The following is a 25,145-nucleotide window of genomic DNA, read 5'->3' on the forward strand; positions in this document are numbered from 1 at the left end:
GTGTGTGGATGCAGCCCTGGCTCCGTTGCGACTCCAGGGCATCCGCATACTAAACTATATCGACGATTGGTTGATTTTAGCTCAGTCAGAGCAGATGGTGGTTCGACATCGAGATGTCGTTCTCGCTCACACGAAAGAGCTGGGGTTAAGACTTAACGCCAAGAAAAGTGTGCTTTCTCCAGTACAGAGAACCACTTATCTGGGCGTGGTGTGGGATTCGACCACAATGCAGGCATGTATGTCTCCTGCTCGGTTTGAGTCGATCCTCACCTCAGTCGCGAGAGTAAGAGAAGGCCGGTCACTCACTGTCAAGCAGTTCCAGACTGCTTGGGCTGATGACAGCTGCGTCCAACGTGATAACTCTTGGCCTGCTGTACATGAGACCCCTGCAGTGGTGGCACAAGAACAAGGGGTTCTCCCCGAGGGGAAAGTTAGTTTCGCGATAGTTTCTCGTGAGCACACGATAGTTTCTCGTGAGCACACAATAGTTTCTCGTGAGCACACAATAGTTTCTCGTGAGCACACAAAAATTTCTCGTGAGCACACAAAAGTTTCTCGTGAGCACGCGATAGTTTCTCGTGAGCACACGATAGTTTCTCGTGAGCACACGATAGTTTGTCGTGAGCACACAATAGTTTCTCGTGAGCACACAATAGTTTCTCGTGAGCATGCGAAAGTTTCTCATGAGCAAACTAAAGTTTCTCGTACGCACGCAAAAGTCTGTATATTTTTATATTTTTGCAAATGTCCATAGGGACTCCGTATGTATATAATTCAATAGATTAAAATAATATGGTAAGATACACCAGTTTGCAATATTAAGCAGCTAAATGAGATGTTTTGTACAGCTAAAAATAGCTGCAAGAGGATAACACTGGAAGCCAGACATTAAATTTACAAATGGCCGTGGCTGCTCTTATGGGAAAAATAAGGTGGATTCAGTCTAAGTAAAAATCATGGCTACCAAATACTGCCTATAGGCTACCGATTGAATTTAACTATAATGCTTACAGTGCTTATCAATTTTCTTTGCAGTTCTTCAAGCACACAAACAGTAGTGGGACCATCAAGATTACTGTGAAGAAATTAAGAAAATTGTTGACCTAAGGATCTGACATGGAAAACTGCAATCCTCTACAAACAATCTCTGAATGAAGTGTCCAGTGTTTTTCATTTCATTTTTATAGATATATTAAATTATAGACTATAAACTGTGTTTACAAGAATTAAACATTAAACAATTAAAATGTTCATTTGTTTTTTTTGTTCAGTTTTAGTTCATTTTTAGTTTGTCATGCACTTTTTCATTCTGAATTCAACAATTACTTAAGCTGTGTTGTGTAATATTTAATATTTTGTGTGTATTATATAATTGCTGCTCCCTTCAGTGTGAATAATTTAAAAAATCTCTCACATCTATACAAAATCCCAAAGTTGTGGAATGTCTACACCTGATGCGAGCGGCGCGACTACTACTATACTATTATAATCAGTGATGCTGTCTGGATGCGGCGCGGGGTGATGCGACACTTGAAATCCCTGACAGTAAACTGTCGCCTCATTCTAGTTATTATGTACTGACATAAAGTTCAAATAATTTGCAACGATCGCTTTGTTGCATCCAGTGGAGACAGCCTAAAGGCCGTTTCACACTGAGCGCGAGGCGAATCGCCAACGAATGTTGTTTTCACACCAAGCGCAAAACAATTGATCGCCTTCTGCACGTGATCTAAGCTTAAATCTAATTGGTCGGCCCCTTCCGTCCAGTTTAAAAAAAACAAAAAAAAACAGGTGACAGACATTTTTAGTGGTGTCTGAAATATTAGTGGACATTCTCAAGAGCACTCATTCAATCCCACAATGCTCCACAAAAACGAGTGTACAACTGGTGCACACTCAGCGGCTAGAAAATACCCATAATGCACTGTGAAAGTCGTGCACTGTATGAATTCCCGCATCTCGCCAGAAGATGGCGCCTGCAGCTGAATCATCCATCTATTCATTTTACAAAGTGCTCGTCCACGGCGTAATACAGCGCAATACAACGCAGACATACACTACCAGTCAAAAGTTTTCGAACAGTAAGATTTTTAATGTTTAAAAAAAAAAAAAAAATCGCCTGCATTGATTTGATCCAAAATACAGCAAAAGCAATAATATTGTGAAATATTTTTACTTTTTAAAATAACTGCTTTTTATTTGAATATATGATAAAATGTAATTGATTCCTGTGATCAAAGCTGAATTTTCAGCATCATTTCTCCAGTCTTCAGTGTCACATGATCTTCAGAAATCATTCTAATATGCTGATTTGCTGTTCAAGAAACATTATTATTATTATTATTATCAATATTTAAAAAAGTTAAGTACATTGAGTACATTGATCAATAGAAAGAACCAACAAAAAAAAAAACATCCAAAGATAAGCATTTATCTGAAATTTAAAAAAAAAGCCTTTGTAACATTATACACTATACCATTCAAAAGCTTGGTGGGAGAAATTAGATTAGATTAGATTAGAAATTAATACTTTTATTTAGCAAGGATGCTTTAAATTGATCAAAAGTGATGATAAATACTTTCATGATAAATGTCTATTTCAGATAAAATGCAGGCTTGGTGAGCAGAAGAGACTTCTTTAAAAAACATGAAGAATATTAGCCTACTGTTCAAAAACTTTTGACTGGTAGTGTAAATTCATTGTAAATTGATTATTAAATTGTCAACTGGAGCTATTTGCTAGTTTCAAATGATTATTAAACAGCAAGCACAAACTATGCAAAAGTGGCAGTCCTTCTGGTGCACTCAGTGTCCGAATGAACTCGCTCGTTTTCATTCTCTCCTTCAAGAGAACTGTATGAGTGGCCTAATGTAGGGAATAGTGAATGAGGGTATAGGGTGCGATTTCAGATACAGCCCTTGTTTGTTTGCGCATGATCGTGCCTGGTGTGAATAGCCCCATAGGGATCTATTGTTTCATTCAAAAGCGTCAGCGCGCTGAATTTTAGCGTTCAGTGTGAAAAGGCCTTTAAGATGTTGCGGCGCGAAGACTGTTACTTAAAGGTGCAGTAGGAGAAAATGTTAACTTTAGCCTGAATAGAAAGAACCAACAAAAAAAAAAACATCCAAAGATAAGCATTTATCTGAAATTTAAAAAAAAAGCCTTTGTAACATTATACACTATACCATTCAAAAGCTTGGTGGGAGAAATTAGATTAGATTAAATTAGAAATTAATACTTTTATTTAGCAAGGATGCTTTAAATTGATATTTCAGATACAGCCCTTGTTTGTTTGCGCATGATCGTGCCTGGTGTGAATAGCCCCATAGGGATCTATTGTTTCATTCAAAAGCGTCAGCGCGCTGAATTTTAGCGTTCAGTGTGAAAAGGCCTTTAAGATGTTGCGGCGCGAAGACTGTTACTTAAAGGTGCAGTAGGAGAAAATGTTAACTTTAGCCTGATAGCACTGAAAGCGAACGTCCCACCCTCTTTCATGATAAATGTCTATTTCAGATAAAGGATGTCCTTCTGAACGTTCTATTCATCAAAGAAACCCGAAAACAATTCTACTCAGCTGTTTTCAACATAATAATAAATGTTTTTGAGCAGCAAATCAGAATATTAGAATGATTTCTGAAGGATCATGAGACTGGGGTAAGGATAGTAAAAATTCAGCTTTGAAATCACAGGAATAAATTACATTTTAAAATATATTCAAATAGAAAAGTCATTTTAAATTGCAATAATATTTCAATTTTTCTGTATTTTTGATCAAATAAATGCAGCCTTTGGTGAGCATGAAAGACTTCTGTCAACAGTGTTAAAAAATATTACTGATCACAAATTTAGAACAATAGTGTGATTGCAACAATGAATCATTTACAAATAACCCTGGCTGAAAGATCATGTGACTGGAGGAAGGATGCTACAAATTCAGCTTTGAAATCACAGGAATAGCCTAAATTACATTTTAAAATACATTAAAATAGACAACAGTTATTATAAATAGTAACAAAAAAAATTATAGATCCCAGTATAACTGAATTTTAGCATCAACAAACGCTAAAATACAGAGATTAAAAAAAAAGCTGTTAGCTAAATGCAACATGCAACATGGCAAATCAAAAGATTTTTCACCTATAGGTGCAAAAATGATAGCATTTTTTTTACTTGGATTTCATTAACTAGCTGCGTAACAAGAACACGACCAATTTAAGTTTAACTAAACTATCAATTTAAACAAAAATTTACCGTCAACTACAGACGTTGCATCCATCGATTCCGCCATGTTTCTCATTGACACACCTCCAACTCGGAAACTCGGGGCTTAAAGAAAATTTCGAGTTTCCCACTCGTAATAACGACTTTGTGGTGGCGTTCATGTGCGTTTAACTCGTAAATACGATCTGTCCGACATGACTTGAACGCACCATTATACTAGCTAGATAACTAGAAGTCTTTTAAGACAACAAGTCAAAAATGAGTACTTGAAATATTTTAAATAAATGGTAAATGTATTTAAAAATTTTGGTTTTAGGTGGTTGTATCACATGTTTTTGTTCCGTGACCAAGTTTGCAGTTATTTTCCTTGGCTACTCATTGTTTGATTGATTTTCACACCTACAGTTCATTTCTTTTATTAGTTGGATTATTAGTTTGATTGGTCCATTTTAGCGCTGAGTTTTCTTTCAAGTTGTCTTATTGCTTGTGACCTGGCTATTCTATTCTTGTTTCTAGTTCCTGAGTTTTATGTAAATAAAAAGAATACTGCTGTATTAAGATCCACTTTCTCATCATTTTCTTTTTGCAACCGGGCTTTAACACTTTGTGCGTTTTTTATCTTTCTAGCTTTAACCCTACAACTCACACCAGATGTGTCCATCTAAGTAGGAGTAGCGAAGTCACACTTGTAACAATCCGCAGGTTTAAAAGCTCAGGTAAATGCTTCTCATTGTTTAAATGCTTGTGGAACTACTTGGCAGGTTAAAAATGCAGATTAACCGGAGTCAGCGATGGGAAATTCAAAGAAACCTAAATAAACTCATTGCTCTCTTATGATTAGGTGTTTGGTAATGAAGTATCAGTTAATTTTCTGGTCATATGTACGTGTGTTTTAAAAACCAAAGTAACTGAAATTGTTTCACGTTTCTTTATTTCTAAGCGTAACCTCTTTTCTGTCCTTCTTTCTGATCTTTTCTAATTCATCAAGATTATATAGATGACAGGTATTGATTATAAACACACCAAGCTTTTCGTCTCCTCTTCTCTGAAGCGTTTTCAAAGTAATTTCCTCATACTGAAAATCTGCCGTAATTTAAATGACTAACTTTCATCATATTTTAGTCATAATATACACAATCTGCTCTGACTTAGAAGTAGTGGATAAGAGTTTTAAGAAGACAAGACTGCCATATTTTGCCATTAAATCCAATAAATAGCCTACTATATAATTTATTATAACTTTATAATGTATGTATTTCACAGCATGCTATTGAGCAGTTGAATAATGGAATTATTACAGACAGAAGTCTGACTTTTATTAAAATCACTAAGTATGTGTTAATGGATTTGACACAGTGAACATTGAATAGTAAACATGATAACATTACACATCAGATTAAACGAATGATTACAGTGATTTCATCATACTTTATTTGATAAAAAAAAAAAAACTTTTTAGTAGAATGCAAATAGTCAGAGCTGGTTAAAGGTCAGGAGGACTGTTTACCCATGTCTTCAGTTTATCATTAATTACAAAACGATATATATATATTCAGAAGAGAGCTGTTTAAATATAAATGTTTATATCGAGATTTCGAAGGCTGACATTTTATTTTAAGTTTTTAATTAAGGAAAAATTAAATAGTAACAATGTAAATGTAATAAATACAAATTATAAAACCATGCCATACTAATCTAAATAATCCAGACTCTTTACACTGTGTATAGGCTATATATATGTTTCAAAATACTGAGGAAAAACCATAGATTGTATAAACAAAGAGCAAAAAAACAATGAAAAGACATCGGAGATTTTGATAGCCCTCTATTTTGTTATTTATAGTTACTATTTAAATTGAAATCACTGTTGAAATTCTATTAAGAGGAACTTACAAAATAAAAAGTACTTAATAATCATAAAAATATAAAGATTTCACCTTCAACGCTATCGTCTCGTAAACCCCGCCCATAGATGGGCTTGGCCAATCAGAGGAACTTCACCTCTTTAACGCGTTCGACTAGCTTGTCAATCATGTGTGCATAAGCCCCGCCTACGCACATGCTCAGCCAATCAGAAGACACGTACCGCTTCCACCTCCACAGAGAGCTTGTCAATCTTGTGTAAATAAACCCCGCCCACACACGAGCCAGAGACACTGTAACAGCGAGAGTTCGCCGTCAAAATACTCTCGAGTGAGCTTTTCAAATAAGTTTTGTGTGTCGACAACTTTGTCTTATCGTAAAGAAATAAACGAGGTGTCCGGTGAAGACGGTAATGGCTGCAGAAAGCGAGCGAGATGATCCATTCCAACAAATTCTGCATCAAATCGGTGGAAAAAGTAACATTCATTTAATCAGCGCTGTGAGAGGACCTGATGGAGACACCGGCGCATTACAAGACTTCATCGCTGATATGTTTAATAACGGGGAGCGCGAAGAAACCAGCGACTGCACCGGCAACAGCAACGGCGAAATCAAAAGCCAAACAAACGTGTGCAGCCCTGACCAATCGCACACAGATCGATCCGAACCGAGTTCATCCGATCACCGCAAGAGCGAGAAACCAGATCCACTCGAGAACAAAACCGTGAGCTCAAGCCGAATCATCGGCGGAAAGCAGAGAGCCATTAAATGCTCCGTGATCATATTCCTCTTCAAACACGATTATGCGTGTGATAAAGAGAATCAGGTGTGTTTGAGGGAGATCCTGAAGGACGTGAGAGCGCGGATAAAGAGAAACGCGCTCCGTCCTGCTCTGCTGGGACTCGTTCACACCGACTGTGATCAATCAGCGAGTCGCGATTCAGTGGAGTTACTGGATCGATCACTGCGAGCAGTGTTCACTAACCACCCCCCACAGGCCATATGGACCGGACGTTACGTCACAAAGTCCCCGGATGTGTTGCAGGAGATCAGGTGGAACACCTGCAGGGCTGTGACGTGCTCAATGTCTGCAGGTCAGAGATCCAAGCCAGTGGACTCCTGTTCTGTTGGGCATCACTCCAACATGATTTCATGTGAAAACGCAACAAGGCGATTTCGTACGAATTTGTATGATGTGATTATGATTTTATGATTTTTTAGAAAAAAGGAAACATGATGGAGCGCCCCTAACCCCACCCGGTAACCTAACTGTCTGTGGGGCGTAAGCAGATAAACGCACGACTGAGATTGTACGAATCAATTCGCCAAATTGTAAAATAGTTTTTCTATGTACACTTAATGCGTTTAACCATCGCACTTGTGTCTTTTTGCAGCATTGTACACATGTACTGGCATTCTAAAAACAGCACTGAACTTCAATAAAAAAAAAAACAAATCTTTATAGACTGTTCACGATAGCTACAAAGATAACTATAATGATAATTATATTAGTGTCCACATCAACGCGCAATATCGTTCTGTGTATTATAAGCACGCCCTGCCGTTTTGCCGTCTACCACTTTAAATGTTTGAGCTCTTCGAAGTCACTGAATTCTGATTGGCTGTCAAAGTTTTTATCATTCATCAGCTGAAAAAAAAACACTGAAAGTGATTCAAACAATATTGTTCTCAGTATCTGTCGTTATCTGTATAGCTGTAGAGTGAACTTCCCCTCACAGATTTAGAATGATAATTAAACCTTCATCGTTATCGTTTTAGTTATCGTCATTGGTTTGAATGGGCCTTTAACGTTTTTTTTTTTTTTTAATTCCACTCCCCCTCATGTTGCGTTTTTAATAGCAACAACATGTTTTTGCATTTCGCTAGGGCTGGGTATCGATTCAGATATCCCGATTCGATTCTCGATTTTTTTTTATTACGTTCAGTGAATATAGTTTTAATACAAATGCTATTGATATTTCTAAAAAATGAACAGTAAACATCAGTTTACAAATGGTGAATTAATAAAAAGAAATTAAGAACCACATGCCTGTATTTTAAACCTATTCTTTTTTTTTTTGTATAGGGTCCTTTTTAAACAATAGTAGGGCCCTATAAAATGTTCTTAATTTTTCTGGTAATCAGATGAAGGCATAAAACACGATATCGAATCGATGTCATTTAAAAAAACGATTAATCGAAAAAATCGATTTTTTTTGCCCGCATTTCGCCCCACTGCTTTTCCATTGTTTTTCCTATAAACGTACACGTTTGATCACCTTGGTCGCGACTTTTGAAGCATCTCGCGCATGAGTGGCTATTCACACAGAACGCTTACTTGCATTCGAAAACACGAGAATTCATATGCATTCGTACGATCTCATTAATACATCTTCGTAGATCTGCTGACGCCCCACTGATGGTTAGCTTTAGGGCTAGACCTTCATGCATTTGCACAAAAATTGTACGTTTGCGTACGATTCTGGTTTCAGAAACTGCTTAGCCATTGGTCATCATGGTGACCTCCTTATGTGGTCTGGACGGGCTTGTTTTCTCGCTTCCTAGCTAGACAGCATTTTTGCCAATTATCTTCTAAAAACCTCCTGAGGAACCTACTTGGACAGCATTGTGGGGTATCATTGCCATAAAACACCAGCCTTTTTAGCATAATAGCCTAAAAATACAGTGCGCTGTTTATCTAGACAGTAGTTTGTGGCATGATAGCCGAGTGTGCTGCCCATCTAGCGTTTTTTCAGCTTTTGGTTTACTGTGTAGGTCACAACTCTGGCTGAATTGCATGATTTGGGAGACTATAATGAATCGAGGCCCCTAGAAGAAAGAAATAATGCGATTAATGAGTCCTTTCTCAATGGCTCTTTATGTTGCAGATAGCGCCGTTGGCGGTAAAAGCAGTTTGTTTTGGCCACTGAAATGCTTCCCGGGAGTTTTCAGAAAGACGCACAGAGGACAGGCTGACGTAAACACTAATAGTTGGCAGCAAGGTATGAGGATGTTCTTTTGCATTCAGACCCAAACCTGTTTCACTATCAACTAATCGCTCAATCTTAACTCTTCCAGCCAATCCACATGCGACTGAGGAAGGACTTCCACTGCAGATGCGGCCCACAACAGATTGACACCATGCCGGCTTTGCAGATAGACCAAAAATGGATGAAGAACAAGCCTCAAACTGTGTGCCTGTGTGCTACGCAGGTCGTATACTCTTGCACTATGACTTACCAGTCAGGAAGATTTGGAGAAATGAGAGATGAAGGCAATGAAAGTCTGCTAGAGCATTACACATGATGCATTTTGTGTTATCTCAGAAGGATATATCACTACTATCACAGTAACACACTGTATTAAACAGTATTAAATAGTATTAAACAATCTAATGTGACATTTCCTGAGCACTGTGATTGACTACTGTATCAGCTGTTGTTTTTGAATAAAAGAAATTCAAAGTTGTTGCATCGACTGACCAATAAATGAGGAGGTTTTTTGTACTTCAAGCAGGAGTCCTTCATGTGATTCTGAAGAAAACAAGAAATGCAATTCATTTTAGCTGTTCAAAACGTTTTCAGTGCTATACAAGACATATTGGTGAATAAATTAAAACGGAAGAGTTTACATTAGGCTACCTCGGTCATACTTTATGACTTGTCGTTCACACAGAACGCATTTTTGCATTCCTCTGCTGTACCTTTTCATAGATTTTCTATGTAAACATGCACTGGACGTACATGCTTGACTGTTTTCAGTGTTTGTCGTCTTTTTCGTGGCTACAGAATTGGCTACAACAAAATCTTTGGCATTTTCTGCAGGCTGTTTACAATCCGAACTACTGAATCAATGTATTGGAAACGAGTGATTCATTTGAGTCGGTTCTTTTCATGATTCATTCCGAATAATTCGTACGGATCACTCACGCACTGAATCGTTTTGGAGAGGTTTTTCACTTCGTAAAATAGGCCTACAGGATACTTTATAAAACAGCGGTTCTCAACCAGGGGACGGGGGGAAATAAGTTCAATTAAAACAATCTAATTAAATTATTAAAATAACTAAAATCAACACTATAAATGTACAAACGTACTGCAGGCTGACATTTTTTATTCTAATTTTATTTGGTCCTATGGAAACTTTACGGCACGATAGATATTATAGAATTAAGAGAAAATGGTCCGAATTGTGAGATAAAAAGTTGCCATTCATTCATTCATTTATTTATTTTATTTGAGATTTAAAAACAGGAATTTGTTCCATGTTTTTATTTTATTTGAGATTTAAAAACGGGAATTTCTTCCATGTTTTTGTTTTATTTTGTTATTTTATGTTATTTTATTTTGTTATTTTATGTTATCTTATTTTGTTATTTTATGTTGTCTTATTTTATGTTATGCTATGTTATTTAATTTAACTTTGTTATTTTGTTCATTTATTTTGTCATTTTATTTTATTTGATGTTATTTCATTTTATTTTATTTTCAGATTTAAAAAACAGAAATGAATTCGCTCTGCATGTTTGACCACCGAGTGGCAGATAAACCAGCAGCTTCAAATGCTCTTCTCCGAACTGCAGAGAAGAAGAGCCGCTGTAGGGTTGACCGCCTCAAAGCCGGTCTAGAAACAGTTATTTTTTACTCTTGCCCAACTAAAATATTCATTTAAAAATAATTGCTATGACCCATTAAAGAATACTTTTATAACATCTGCTAACTGCCACGTCCATGTATTCCGCAGTATGTGATTTTACACCAAACAGCAAGTGATATCTTCAGGCAGAGTTCCGGCGCGTCCCGCACAAGCGCTCATTGTCAGATGAGTTTGAGCCGCTGCTGCTGCTGTGTAATAGCAGTCGATCGCTCCTCATTGAGAGTGAAATAGACTTTATTCTTCTTCTCACTGTTCGTGTGTTTAAATCGTTGTGCTGGAGGAGATCGGGTGACAGTCACAGACAGACATGATCACTTCAGCCGGTGAGTGAACGAAAGAGCGCGTTTGATTTAGCTGAGTCACACAGCTAACGGCTAACACGGCTCATCTGAGACTTTAACGAGCTCTACGACGTTATTTGTGCTTTCTGCTAATAAATGTACTCTTGTATGTACTACTTCAGCGCCTAAAAGCAGTGGTGATAGTGTAACTGTTTGCTAATGTCATTTCTAATGACTTTGACTTCAGTGGTTTGTTTACATCGGCCACCGAAAGTAAGAAATTAGCGCGATTTATTAAAATTGTGACGTGTTATATGTGTCTCAGTATTGTTTTTACTGCATAAATATGTCAAAAAGCCATGCATATGTTATTTGTGACTGAAACGGGTGTCTGAGGTTGTTCTTTAGCAGATCTGTCATGTCACTGTCATTAAACATCACATAGAAGAGACTGATATAACTGGCGGATAGATAGATGGAAGGACAGACAGGCGGATAGAAAGCTAGAGAAGACTGTATACTGATGGGTTTTTGCTGTTTTGCAGCTGGTATCATTTCCCTCCTGGATGAAGACGAGCCGCAGCTCAAGGTACAGATGAGCTCTGTCAAACACATCAGGGCTTATTATACTGAGGTGGCATTAACAATCTTGTGTTTTTCTTTTAAAGGAGTTTGCTCTACATAAACTAAACTCCATTGTCAATGACTTCTGGGCTGAGATTTCAGAGTCTGTAGACAAAATGTAAGTAGCATTGATTGTTTTAGAAGAGAATTGCACATAAAATTGCCATGAACTCATCTAAATGATGTTCTAACCTGTTTAAGCAGGGGTGTGATATATGTATATGTATTTATATATGGGTGATTCTTAGACTATGGGCACTTTTATGTTCTTTGGTCATATTTATAAAAATACATATAATTTTGGACAAATTCCTCTTTCTTAGTCAAACTAACAATAAAACCACCTTAAAAACTTTTTACTACCTTTCTATTATGATTTTTTCATACTTTTCAACCTCCTTATAGGTGTCAAAATCACTGTTTTCTCCTTGTCGCACACCCAGACTTTTAAACTTCAACAATGAAAATACAGTTTAAAAATATGACTTATCTGGTAACTATTAATGTACCTGAATTAAGCACTAGTAAAATAATTAAAATACATAATAGTATTTAATGTGAGACCACGATCAATATTACTTTCTATACAAAATATAGCTGTCGCACAGTATTGGTGTCATTTCCACCACAACACTGTAATGTCCCTTTAAAAAGTTTGTGTGAAAGATTGTTTAGGTGGTTTCTATGGAAATGTTCAGTGACATCAGAGCACATGTTGGACATCTGTATATATATATTATTTTTTTAATGTAAAGTGTACCCCATGTGAACAGCATGAATCTTGAGGGAAACAATTGTAATGTAATTTTACAGCTGTTCTGTAAACAAGATTATTATTGTTAAATGCTCAATTTTATTGTACAATAGTAATAATATAGTAATAGTGAAATTAGTGATATTTTATAGTGATTTTCTAATTAAATTTAAATTAAAAGTAAAAATACAATTTAAATACTACTACTAATTACTATAATTACTTGAATTTGTCTTGTAATACTACAATAGGAAAGAAATAGTAATATATTTTTGTTTGTAATTTTAACAATAATTGAGTATTTTTTTACAGGACAGTAGCATTATTGGAATAGTAATATATTTATTATTATTTAAAATATATAATAATTTAAATAAAACGTTCTATTGTGAATAGTAATAATTCTTCTTGTTATTAATTGCTTGTCTTTTTACAATACAGTAGTATTATTGTAACAGTATTATGTTTCTTTATTTATTTACTTTTATAATTTTATTAATGATAATTTATTGTCATTCAGTTATTTTCATTTGATATTTTTTAAGTCATAAAGCTAAAAGAAGAAATATTATTTCAAAAATACAATAAGGGTAAAAATGAGTAATTAGTAGTAATAATACTATTAAAGTGTAAATATTTGTAATTAATAATCATAATAAGTTATTGTTAAAAAAAATCCTTAAAAAAACATTTTTAATGAAGAAATATATTATCATTACAATAATACCATTGTAGTGTAAAAGTGATGAACAATTTCATATGAATGTTTAGATGCCAGTGAAGTGATGAACTAAGTTTTTCTCCGTCAGTGAGGTCCTGTATGAGGATGAGACGTTTTGTAGCAGAGAGTTTGCTGCGCTGGTGGCTTCTAAAGTGTTTTACCACCTCGGAGCTTTTGAGGAGTCTTTGAACTACGCACTGGGTGCTGGAGATCTCTTCAACGTCAGTGACAATTCAGAATATGTGGAGACAATTATTGGTAAGTGAAGAGCTGTCTCTGAACTTCATTTAAAAGCAATTAATACTTCTATTCAGCAAATTTGACAGTAAAGACATTTATGTTACAAAAGATTTACATTTCAAATGTTGTTCTTTTGAACGTTCTACTCATTTAAAGAAGCTTAAAACATATTAGGCAGTTGTTTTCAACACTGATAATAATCAGAAATGTTATTTGACCATCAAATCGGCTTGTTTTTTGACCATCATCACAACTTGAAATTGTTAGAATATTTCACAGTATTACTGTTTTACTGTATTTTTGATCACATAAACGTTAATGGTGCAACGGATCACAAAATATTTTTCGGATCAGCAAAAAAAAAAAAAAAAAAGTTTGCTTATTTATTACTGAAAACTTACTTTAAGTACTTCTATACTGCAGCAAAAACTACCAGCTTAACTAATAAAGTCAGTAATAAAACAAGAATAATTACACAAATTACAAGCATAGATGAATACAATAAAACACAGTTACAAATAAAGACAGTAACAGTAGCATTCAGGTGCAGAAATGTAATAATTAAGTGTAAAATAGCACAACAGTGCCCACTGCATAAGTTAAATACAGATTCATCTTTGTTAAAGCTGTGGTGTTGTTTGATTAGCAGACAGAAGCAGGTATTAATGGGCTGCTATCTCAAAGACCAAATGCACGGACGTAATACCGACACGCATCCGGTTTCTTTCTTAGTCCCCCTGTAGTCAAAAATCTCAGTTAAAGTAGTTAAAACTCATCTTTGATCATCAAAATGACATATTTAAATGTTTTTTTCTTGTGAAAATAATTTTCTCATGCCTTAAAATAGCTTGAATGCAACTCTACACCCTTGCCTCATTTACTATACGCGGATATATGAATAGGCAAATTAGCCCCGCCTCCACTCAGTCACACACCAGCCAGCCATGAGCCAGCGCCTCCTGATCCACTAACTGAACTGTAGTAAACGCGATACAATGGCAATGGCAAGAGGAAATATTGGTTTAATTAAGCCATATGTGTTTGAACCAGAAATAAGCTGGTATGCTCAACGTAAACAAGGAGACTGATGGCTAACTTCGTGAGGTAACATTATCTGTTTACGCTGGTTCGTACACGGATAATAATGACTGATAAAACTGTTTTTACTAGCGGACAATTACAGTGGATACTGTAACATTCGTTAAATTTACTTACTTGACGATGTTGTGTCCTCAAAATGCCTTGAAGACTCAAATGCAGCCAAGTTTGTGATTCCAAATCGCGCCCGCGATGTGCGGATGTCAGTGCGGGAGAGGTGCGTCTGACTCCGGGCTACTTTTACACTGCTGCCGCGGGTTATTATTCAAGTTAGCGGTTCTAAATACAAATAAATAAGCGCTAACAGCACATGACATCGTGAAAATAGGGGGAAATATTAACAGTTAGCGAAACATCTACAGAAAAATTATAACTGTTACCGGATTAACCTGGCTGCCTTCTCACTAGACCCTCTGCTTTGCAGCACAGTTAATGATATGCTAAGGATAGGATCCCTTGACGCGATTGGTTATTGAATTTTGTGACATAGCAAAACAAAGGCTGTTTCAAACCACGTTTCTGTGACTGCCTCTGGGAAACTTTAGTTTTAAGGAGAAAATACTCAGCAATGGTGTTGATAAATGGATTGGCACATGGTTTGCCTAAAAGCATATTAAAAACAACACATAGACAAATAAACAACATAAAAAACTTGATTTTCACCACAGGAGGACTTTAAGACATAAGCTTACCAGAATACTTCCCAAAACAGTTATTTTAAAGGGGTCATGACAAGCATTTTTTTTATTATTTTAATATGTTCCTTGAGGTTTACTTATAATGTTAATAAAGTTTTTTGCACAAAAAACAAATAAATATGTGGAAAAAGGATTATTTTCAACCCTCATTCTGAACCTCTCTCTAAAACGACCTGGTTTCAAGGGGCGGGTCTTTTAAGGCTTGTCAGTAATTGGCCACTGTTATGATTGGTTAACGTCATTGCATAGGAAACAGTGTCAGCGCCCCCTCGCTATTGCATGTTTTGAGTGTTTTGACAACACGATCAAGGTCATTTCCAGACAAAGCATTATGAAATCCTTTACTTACGGTTTGTGATGCAGCTGCAGTCAGATCTAGTACCGCTTCATCTTTCAACAAATGTTTCTTCGTGAACTCTCCATGACACTGTGCCTCGTTTACAAAACAACATGCTCCGATCAATCCTCAGACACGATCCGGGGTGTCATTAAAAATAAACAATCCACTTGTTCCTTACGCTGAGATCTTTCTGATATCTGTACAAAGATGTGAACGAGCCGTTTAAACCAAACGTGTCAAAGCGAATGATCTTTCAGTCCATTTGTCCGATTGACGACAGACTCGAGTGCGTGGACTGCAGTGTTTCCCATGCATTGATTTATTTGTGGCGGCCCGCCACAATATCGAAACTGACCGCCAAAAATAGATTTTCCAAAAGGCTTTGACTTCGTTGAATAAACATGAGCACTGCACGTGTCAAAGTCAAAACCCGGTGTGGGTGTTTTTATATCACTGTATTTCTGAAGGAAACCGACTGTCTTCAGAAAATTATGGATGTAATTTTCATTTCATCTTGCCTGTAATGCCTTGGTAGCGTTTGCGAGCGCAGAGCTTATTTGATTACAGCGTTACCGGGGAAACTGCTATCTCTCCCGCTCTAAGCGTCTCCTGCTGGCAGAGAATGAATTTGCATATATATGCCGCCACAAATAGAGTGCATGTCTGTGGGAAACACTGCACTGTGTCAGAAAGTGAACGCGTATCTGTAGAATGTATCCAGTGTAGACAAGATAGCGGCAGTGATTGTCATTTCTGTTTGTTTTTGATGTGACGCTAAATGAGTGTCGCGTTGCGTAATCAAGACAAGTGTCAGCTGTTAAGTGCATTTTTTTTATTATTTTAATATGTTCCTTGAGGTTTACTTATAATGTTAATAAAGTTTTTTGCACAAAAAACAAATAAATATGTGGAAAAAGGATTATTTTCAACCCTCATTCTGAACCTCTCTCTAAAACGACCTGGTTTCAAGGGGCGGGTCTTTTAAGGCTTGTCAGTAATTGGCCACTGTTATGATTGGTTAACGTCATTGCATAGGAAACAGTGTCAGCGCCCCCTCGCTATTGCATGTTTTGAGTGTTTTGACAACACGATCAAGGTCATTTCCAGACAAAGCATTATGAAATCCTTTACTTACGGTTTGTGATGCAGCTGCAGTCAGATCTAGTACCGCTTCATCTTTCAACAAATGTTTCTTCGTGAACTCTCCATGACACTGTGCCTCGTTTACAAAACAACATGCTCCGATCAATCCTCAGACACGATCCGGGGTGTCATTAAAAATAAACAATCACTTGTTCCTTACGCTGAGATCTTTCTGATATCTGTACAAAGATGTGAACGAGCCGTTTAAACCAAACGTGTCAAAGCGAATGATCTTTCAGTCCATTTGTCCGATTGACGACAGACTCGAGTGCGTGGACTGCAGTGTTTCCCATGCATTGATTTATTTGTGGCGGCCCGCCACAATATCGAAACTGACCGCCAAAAATAGATTTTCCAAAAGGCTTTGACTTCGTTGAATAAACATGAGCACTGCACGTTTCAAAATCAAATTCAGAAAATTATGGATGTAATTTTCATTTCATCTTGCCTGTAATGCCTTGGTAGCGTTTGCGAGCGCAGAGCTTATTTGATTACAGCGTTACCGGGGAAACTGCTATCTCTCCCGCTCTAAGCGTCTCCTGCTGGCAGAGAATGAATTTGCATATATATGCCGCCACAAATAGAGTGCATGTCTGTGGGAAACACTGCACTGTGTCAGAAAGTGAACGCGTATCTGTAGAATGTATCCAGTGTAGACAAGATAGCGGCAGTGATTGTCATTTCTGTTTGTTTTTGATGTGACGCTAAATGAGTGTCGCGTTGCGTAATCAAGACAAGTGTCAGCTGTTAAGTGCGTGAATGTCAGTGGTGAGAAGAAGACTATTTGTTGATGTCTTGCTCTGGAGGCAGTGTTTATGCAAATGATTGTTCCCCTGTGACATCATCTTGCCCCTCAGATCCAAACGAGCCATTTTTGGAGCTTGATCAAATAAATGCTTTGTTTATAATGCGGAGGAGGTTTTAAGCTATGAAACTTGCAGGATATTTTAATGGTACAAAGACCTCTTATATGCCAAAAGATCAAGGCAAATTTGATTTCTCATGTCATGACCGCTTTAAAGGGTTACTCCACCCCAAAATAAAAATTCTGTCATTAATTACTCACCCTCGTGTCGTTTCAAACCCGGAAGACCTCCGTTCATCTTTGGAACACAAATTAAGATATTTTTGATGAAATCTGAGAGCTCTCTGACCCTCCATAGACAGCAAGGATCCTAACACGATCAAGGCTCAGAAACGTAGCAAGGAGATCGTTAAAATAATCCATGTGACGTCAGGGGTTCAACCGTAATTTTACAAAGCTATGAGAATACTTTTTGTACGCAAAAAAACAAAAACAACGACTTTATTCAACAATTCATCTCCTTCGCGTCACCATAGCACCATTTTGGAGACTACCCACTGAACGTAAACCGCGTATGCTGTTCTGTGTCAGCCGCACCACACAGATACTCTGTGTATCTTCATTTGAACCAGAACCAGAACAGAACTCTGTGAACCAGATTTTCTACATTTATTTACACTTTGATTTGACCAAAAACAACGTATCCGTGTGGTGTGGCTGACACACAATCCGTTGCACTTCTACTAAATGCTGACTTGGAGAGCACAAGAGACTTCTTTCAAAAACATAATTCTTACCAACCCTTGTCAATATATTGTCTTTTTGGCCATCAGCCAAGTGTATTGATCATTACACCAAACTGCGTGTCGAGAACGCCGAGCTGCCAGAGGATGAGGAGAAGAAAAGCATCGATCCTCGTCTGGAGGGAATCGTCAACAAGATGTTCCAGCGCTGCTTAGGAGATCACATGTACAAACAAGCCATCGGCATCGCGCTGGAGACCCGGCGCTTGGACATCTTCGAGAAAACCATCCTGGAATCTGTATGTTATTTATCTGCAGAGTCATAAATTGAATATTAATCTTAAAGGGATAGTTCACCCAAAAATGAAAATTCTGTCATTAATTACTCACCCTCATGTCGGTCCAAACCCGTAAGACCTTCATTCATCTTTGGAACACAAATTAAGATATTTTTGATGAAATCCGAGAACTCTCTGACCCTCCCATAGAGAGCAAGGATCCTAACATGATCAAGGTCCAGAAACGTAGCAAGGAGATCGGTAAAATAATCCATGTGACATCAGGGGTTCAACCGTAATTTTATGAAGCTACGAGAATACTTTTTGTGTGCAAATAAAACAAAAATAACTACTTTATTAACAATTCGTCGTCTCAGCGTCACCCCATTTTGGACAGTAACGTATGTACGCGGATACGCTGTTTACGTTCAGATCAAAGCGTAAACAATGTATCTGCGTACATGCGTTGCATACTCTCCAAAATGGCACTATAGGGTGACACAGAGGAGACGAATTGTTGAATAAAGTCGTTATTTTTGTTTTCTTTGCACACAAAAAGTATTCTCGTAGCTTCGTAAAATTACGGTTGAACCCCTGATGGCACATGGATTATTTTACCGATGTCCTTGCTACGTTTCTGAGCCTTGATCGTGGTAATTACATTGCTGTCTATGGAGGGTCAGAGAGCTCTCAGAATTCATCAAAAATATCTTAATTTGTGTTCCGAAGATGAACGAAGGTCTTACAGGTTTGGAACGACATGAGGGAGAGTAATTAATGACAGAATTTTCATTTTTGGGTGAACTATCACTTTAAGAACCATATTTCAGACCTTGTTTGGTTTTCCCACAGAAGGACATTGGTGGTTTGCTGGCCTACAGCCTGAAGATCTGCATGTCCCTCATGCAGAACAAGAAGTTTCGTAACGATGTTCTCCGAGTTCTCGTCAAGCTGTACATGAACCTGGAGAAGCCTGACTTCATTAACGTTTGCCAGGTGACCTGTCCTGAGTGGATTGATCTTTATCCTTCTGTGTGTTCAGAGATTCCTTTCTCACTTTGTTGTTTTTCATCTTAGTGTCTGATTTTCCTCAACGACCCTCAAGCTGTGAGCGATATATTGGAGAGGCTTGTGAAAGATGATAACCTCCTGATGGCCTATCAGATCTGCTTTGACCTGTATGAAAGTGCCAGCCAGCAGTTCCTGTCCTCTGTCATTCAGAACCTGTGGACAGTAGGCACACCAATCCCCGCGGTGCCCGGATCCACCAACACCGGTACTGTGCCCACCCAAGAGAAAGACAGGTAGGCATGTTACTGCTTCCATATTGGTGTATCAAACGAATTGATAAATGAGTTGAGAAAAATCATATCTTTCAGTCTATATTGGCGCTTTTCCACTGCATGGTACGGCATGGCACGGTTCACTTTTGGGGGGTTTTCCACTGGGTACAGTACCTGGTACCTGGTACTTTTTTCAGTACCACCTCGGTTGAGGTTCCAAGTGAACCGTACCGTTACCAAAAGACGGCAGTAGACGGCAGCACAACTATAACGACATGTGAATAATCCCGCCCACTCTAAAGCAGTACTGAACTGCAGTGGAAACACAAACCGAGCCGTACTGAGTCGTACCACGCAGTGGAAAAGCGAATGGGTGCCAGAGCTTTGAAGCTTCAAAAAGCACATACAGCCGTCATGATAGTAGTAGATTTATGTATGTATTTTCCATTTTTTTAATATATTAAGAAAATGAAGGCTATTCTACCCCCATATTTACATTTATTTAAATGCGAAAAATAAAAACATACAGTATTTCATTGTCATTGACAATTAGAAACGTCACTGCAAAAAATAATAATGGTTCTAAAAGAGGCTTCATTTTCTTTGCATTTTTCATTTTTGTAAATTATTTATTTATTTATTCAAGTTAGTTTTCTTGAGTCACCCCCCTTAATCATAGTAAAATCACTTCACTTTAACTCGCATCCTTGAGGATTATTTGAACAAAAAGGTTGAAATCTAAGACATTTTAATAATCTGATTTGGAACATAAATTGAATATGTTGTTATTGTTTCAGTGATGCCATGGAGACAGAGGATAAAGCTGGAAGTTCTCCAGCTGGAAAAGCTGCAGATGTGGTGAGTCATCACTTTAAGTCTTTTAGCTCATCTGATATCAGTCTTGTATAAAAATGTTTAAATTGTATTTTCTTAAAATAGAAGGGTGAGCCCAAAGACCAGAACTCAAAAATGATCAAAATACTAAGTGGTGAAATGGCCATTGAGCTGCACCTTCAGTTCCTCATTCGAAACAACAACGCAGATCTGATGATCCTCAAAAACACAAAGGTGAGAATCCAGCTCTTGAACTGATTAAATCCTCTAATGGTCTTTGATATCAGCTCAAGTAAATGTAATATAAATCAAATCCTAGATGTTGGTATATTCAAATTTGTAAGCTAATTGTTTTATTCCTGGCTCATTTCAGGATGCGGTGCGAAATTCGGTGTGTCACACAGCGACGGTCATAGCAAACTCATTCATGCACACGGGAACAACAAGTGACCAGTTTCTACGGTAAAGCACATTCACATGCTTAGTCTCTCTAATCCCTAATGATACTGATAACAAGAAAACAGATTATGATAATTGTGTCCTTTGTATTTTACAGAGAGAATTTGGAGTGGCTGGCAAGAGCAACTAACTGGGCCAAATTTACAGCAACAGCCAGTCTTGGCGTCATTCATAAGGTTAGCATTGTCATTATGCTCAAGACGCTTCCCACAAAAAGGGAGCAGTTTGGTGATTGTTTGCTTTTGTTTGGTTTGCATGTTTGTTTGCATTTGTTCGCTTTTAAGATGTTTGCTTGCTTTAGATTATTTCAGATGTTTGCAGGGTTCCCACGCTTCTTGAAAGTACTTGAAAGTACTTGAATTTCAGACATATGGATTCAAGGCCTGGAAAGTACTTGAAAACAAACATAGGTCCTTGAAAGTGCTTGAATTAAATTTGAAATACATTTTGTTTATGGCGCTATTTAAAAATTGTCCTATATGTTCTGTCAAAGACCGAACAAGCGGCACTAATGATTGGGGGTGGAGATGGGGGAGCGCGAAAAAAAAACTTGTTGACGCGCAGCCTAGAGACCTGAGCGGGACAGTTTTCTTAAGCCCGTTCCCCCTGAATTTCTGACGATTACCGCCCACTCCCGCAACGTGTGTGTCATGCTCCCGCAAACATTCTGAACTACTCAAACGGTCTAAATTTATGAAACCTACACATTCAAAACATTATTACTCTGAAATGTTTAATGTAAATGTTAAGTGTAAGTGAAATGTTAAGTAATGTAAGGTCTTTCATGACACTACATATGCTGGGGTGTGAATTTGATAGGTGCTTGATATAAAATAAATGGTGCTTGAAAAAGTACTTAAGTCCTTGAATCTGGTGTTCATGAAAGAGTGGGAACCCTGTGTTTGTTTGCTTTTGTTTGATTTTAAGATGTTTGCTTGCTTTAGTTTTAGATATTCAGTTGCTTTTTGTTTGTTTTATATGTTTGTTTGCTATTATTTACATTTTTCTTTTACATGTTTGTTTGCTTTTGTTTTAGATGTTTGTTTGCATTTGTTTGATTTTAAGATGTTTGTTTTCTTTAATTTGTTTTACATGTGTGCTTTTGCTTTTGTTTTACATGTTTGATTGCTTTTGTTTTTTTAGATGCATGTTTCTTGTTTTACATGTTTGTTTGCTTTTGTTTTAGATAAATGTGTGTTTTGTTTGTTTGCTTTTGTTTGTTTTAGATGTGTGTGTGTGTGTGTGTGTTTTCTGGTTTTAGATTTAAGATGTGAGGTTTTTGTTTGTTAGTTTATTTTAGATGTTTTATTTGTGTATTTAGTAGGGATGCAACAATACAGTTAGTCCACAGTTCAATACATACCTCCGTTTTTTTAAACATGGTTTTCGGTTCGGTTCTAATGGCTCGGCACACCAGAGTGTTTTTTGCAACAAATTAACAACAAACTCCTGTAAACTTCTGTACACTGGAAAAAGCGTGGATTATTATTTGCGTACTTAATTTCTTTTGACAGTGGTATTATTTTTTCCAATTTTTACCCAAAATAGGATGAATTGGCCATTATTGAGCGCATGTAATGTGTGTTTCATTCATACTGGTAGCCAGAGAGCGCCCCCGCGCAGAAACTCCACATATGCATCACAGAAGTAACACTGATGACCTTCCAGGAAATCCCTAATATGGATAAAGGCATCACTATTGCTGTAACTGAATAAAAAGATATAATGTTAAACTTTTGTATTATGAAATGTAAGGACAATAAACACTTGCCTGCGACAATATATGGTTTATCTGTGTTCTTCAAGCCATCTCGGGTTCTTTCATGATGTTTAAGTAAATATTTAAAAGCCATTTCTAATCAGCATAGCCTTTATTACAGTATAGAATATATTTTCTTCCTCATTCTGTGACAAGCCACATCAGATCACAAAAGGATATTATTTTAAACACTCGACTGATGTTGTGAAGTAAAAACAATTTTATAATTATAAATATAATATAATATAATTTATAATTATTAGTAATTACTAATTAAAGTATGCTAATACAAATTACTAATTAATAACTAATTAAAATTAAAGGATTAGGATAGGATTTTTTTTTTTTTTAAATATGTAAATAAACAAAATTGAGGGTGAATTTTTTTTTTTTTTTTTGCTAATCACGGAGGGGACATCATTGACTACCTTCTGAGCCAGCTGAAGAATGCCAGTAATGATGTATGTGCATAATCACGTTCAAATAAAGTTTCACGGCACTGCAATTCCAGAAAGCAGGAATAACTCTACATTAAATTTTTTTGCAGATTGTTCGACACGGTGGCGCTCTGGGTCTCGGGTTAGCGGCCCTGGGCACTGCTCGCCAAGACGTCTACGACCTGCTCAAATCAAACCTCTATCAAGATGATGCAGTAACAGGCATGTGCAGCATTTTCATCTTATTTTGGCACCTTCATTAAAAAAATGTTCATATATATATGCATGCATGCAGCCCGGTTATTGCATTACTTTGTCATTACGGAACATTGAGACATTTCAACATAGCAGGAAGCTCATATTTTGTTCTGTCTGCAGAAAGTGACTGGAATATATTATTTTCTTCATAAAAAAGTAATATAAGCAATGTTATTTTTTATTTATTTGTTAAATTTGTATACATTTGTGTGCAGGGCCATGAAAAGGAAGCACTACAGTTAATGGCGACTTACCTGCCCAAAGACACCTCACCTGGATCAGCTTATCAGGAAGGAGGAGGGCTGTACGCTCTTGGGCTGATCCATGCTAATCACGGAGGGGACATCATTGACTACCTTCTGAGCCAGCTGAAGAATGCCAGTAATGATGTATGTGCATAATCACGTTCAAATAAAGTTTCACGGCACTGCAATTCCAGAAAGCAGGAATAAATGTGAATAAATGTACATTAAATTTTTTTGCAGATTGTTCGACACGGTGGCGCTCTGGGTCTCGGGTTAGCGGCCCTGGGCACTGCTCGCCAAGACGTCTACGACCTGCTCAAATCAAACCTCTATCAAGATGATGCAGTAACAGGCATGTGCAGCATTTTCATCTTATTTTGGCACCTTCATTAAAAAAATGTTCATCTTTATCAGTAGTTATCATGAAGGCAAGCATCGCTGTTACTATTGGTCAAATTTTGGGCAACCACGCAGAACAATCAGGTTTAAATGGGCAACATTCGGTCTGTAATTCTATGTTAAGGTCGCGGTCATCTTGTTAATTGGTGTTGTCACAGGAGAGGCGGCTGGTCTTGCTCTGGGGCTGGTGATGTTGGGCTCAAAGTCGGCCCAGGCCATTGAGGACATGGTGGGCTATGCTCAGGAAACCCAGCATGAGAAGATCCTGCGTGGACTAGCTGTCGGCATCGCAATGGTGATGTATGGAAGGATGGAAGAGGCCGATGCTCTAATTGAGAGTCTGTGTAGAGATAAGGTGAGCACTGAGTTTTTACATATATTTTAAGTCAAAAATATTTCTGTACATACAATTAATTGCATTAAAAAATGTAATGTTTCGTATAGGGGTGTGCAATTATATGTCGTCTGCGATAATATCGTAATTGTTGTTTTAACGATGCGCGATTTGACATTATCGAGTATTTTGCAAAAACCATTCAAAACACCCCTACAGAGTGCACGCATTCATTACGTGAAGTCTAGACTAGAGCACGTGCGCATTAAGAATGTGTTCTTTCACTGCATGATTCAGTCTATTAAAATGCATTAAGACTGATCACAAAATTCAAGATATGGGGCAGAAAATGTGTGTGTGTATATATATATATATATCATTTCATATAGTTAAAATTACACGAAGAGTGCTGTTTTTTGTTCAAAAATAAGGATGATTGTGATATTGATTTTATACAACAGTTCAATAAACAATAAGTTCATTAAGTAACTTAAAAGTTACATAATTGCCAAGCAGATCTGACGAGAAAACATAACTATTTACAAGGTTTCATATTAATTTGTACAATGTAATTCAGTTTTTAGAAAGATAACATAAGCATGAAGGTCTACCCCTAAACCTAACCATCTGTGGGGCACAAGCAGATCGAATGAAAATGTATAAATGAGATA

The 25,145-nt window shown here is 37.1% G+C and overlaps 2 protein-coding genes across 3 annotated transcripts in view; both read left to right on the plus strand.

Annotated features, from left to right (window-relative positions):
- The first annotated feature begins 6,353 nt into the window (after positions 1-6,353).
- LOC107655266 (uncharacterized) lies at positions 6,354-9,564 on the plus strand. The gene is made up of 3 exons (XM_016442712.1): positions 6,354-7,179; positions 8,974-9,087; positions 9,164-9,564. Exons 1-3 carry the CDS (start codon positions 6,498-6,500, stop codon positions 9,220-9,222), a joined length of 855 nt encoding a protein of 284 aa, XP_016298198.1. The 5' UTR covers positions 6,354-6,497; the 3' UTR covers positions 9,223-9,564.
- A 1,321-nt stretch (positions 9,565-10,885) lies between these two features.
- Positions 10,886-25,145, plus strand: part of LOC107655280 (26S proteasome non-ATPase regulatory subunit 1) — a 52,418-nt gene continuing 38,158 nt past the window's right edge. Inside the window, exons 1-14 of one of the 2 annotated variants that reach the window (XM_016442727.1) lie at positions 10,886-11,064; positions 11,568-11,611; positions 11,691-11,764; positions 13,210-13,379; positions 18,279-18,487; positions 19,319-19,462; positions 19,544-19,770; positions 20,547-20,607; positions 20,689-20,817; positions 20,957-21,045; positions 21,140-21,218; positions 23,712-23,885; positions 23,982-24,093; positions 24,299-24,495. In XM_016442727.1, the coding sequence (XP_016298213.1) occupies positions 11,049-11,064; positions 11,568-11,611; positions 11,691-11,764; positions 13,210-13,379; positions 18,279-18,487; positions 19,319-19,462; positions 19,544-19,770; positions 20,547-20,607; positions 20,689-20,817; positions 20,957-21,045; positions 21,140-21,218; positions 23,712-23,885; positions 23,982-24,093; positions 24,299-24,495 (1,725 nt within the window). In that variant the 5' untranslated portion in view covers positions 10,886-11,048. The remainder of the gene's footprint in view (positions 11,065-11,567; positions 11,612-11,690; positions 11,765-13,209; positions 13,380-18,278; positions 18,488-19,318; positions 19,463-19,543; positions 19,771-20,546; positions 20,608-20,688; positions 20,818-20,956; positions 21,046-21,139; positions 21,219-23,711; positions 23,886-23,981; positions 24,094-24,298; positions 24,496-25,145) is intronic. The other variant, XM_016442728.1, reaches the window with a different exon arrangement.

Source organism: Sinocyclocheilus anshuiensis, unplaced genomic scaffold (assembly GCF_001515605.1).
Source record: "Sinocyclocheilus anshuiensis isolate Anshui unplaced genomic scaffold, SAMN03320099.WGS_v1.1 scaffold988, whole genome shotgun sequence".
Classification (NCBI taxonomy): Eukaryota; Metazoa; Chordata; class Actinopteri; order Cypriniformes; family Cyprinidae; genus Sinocyclocheilus; species Sinocyclocheilus anshuiensis.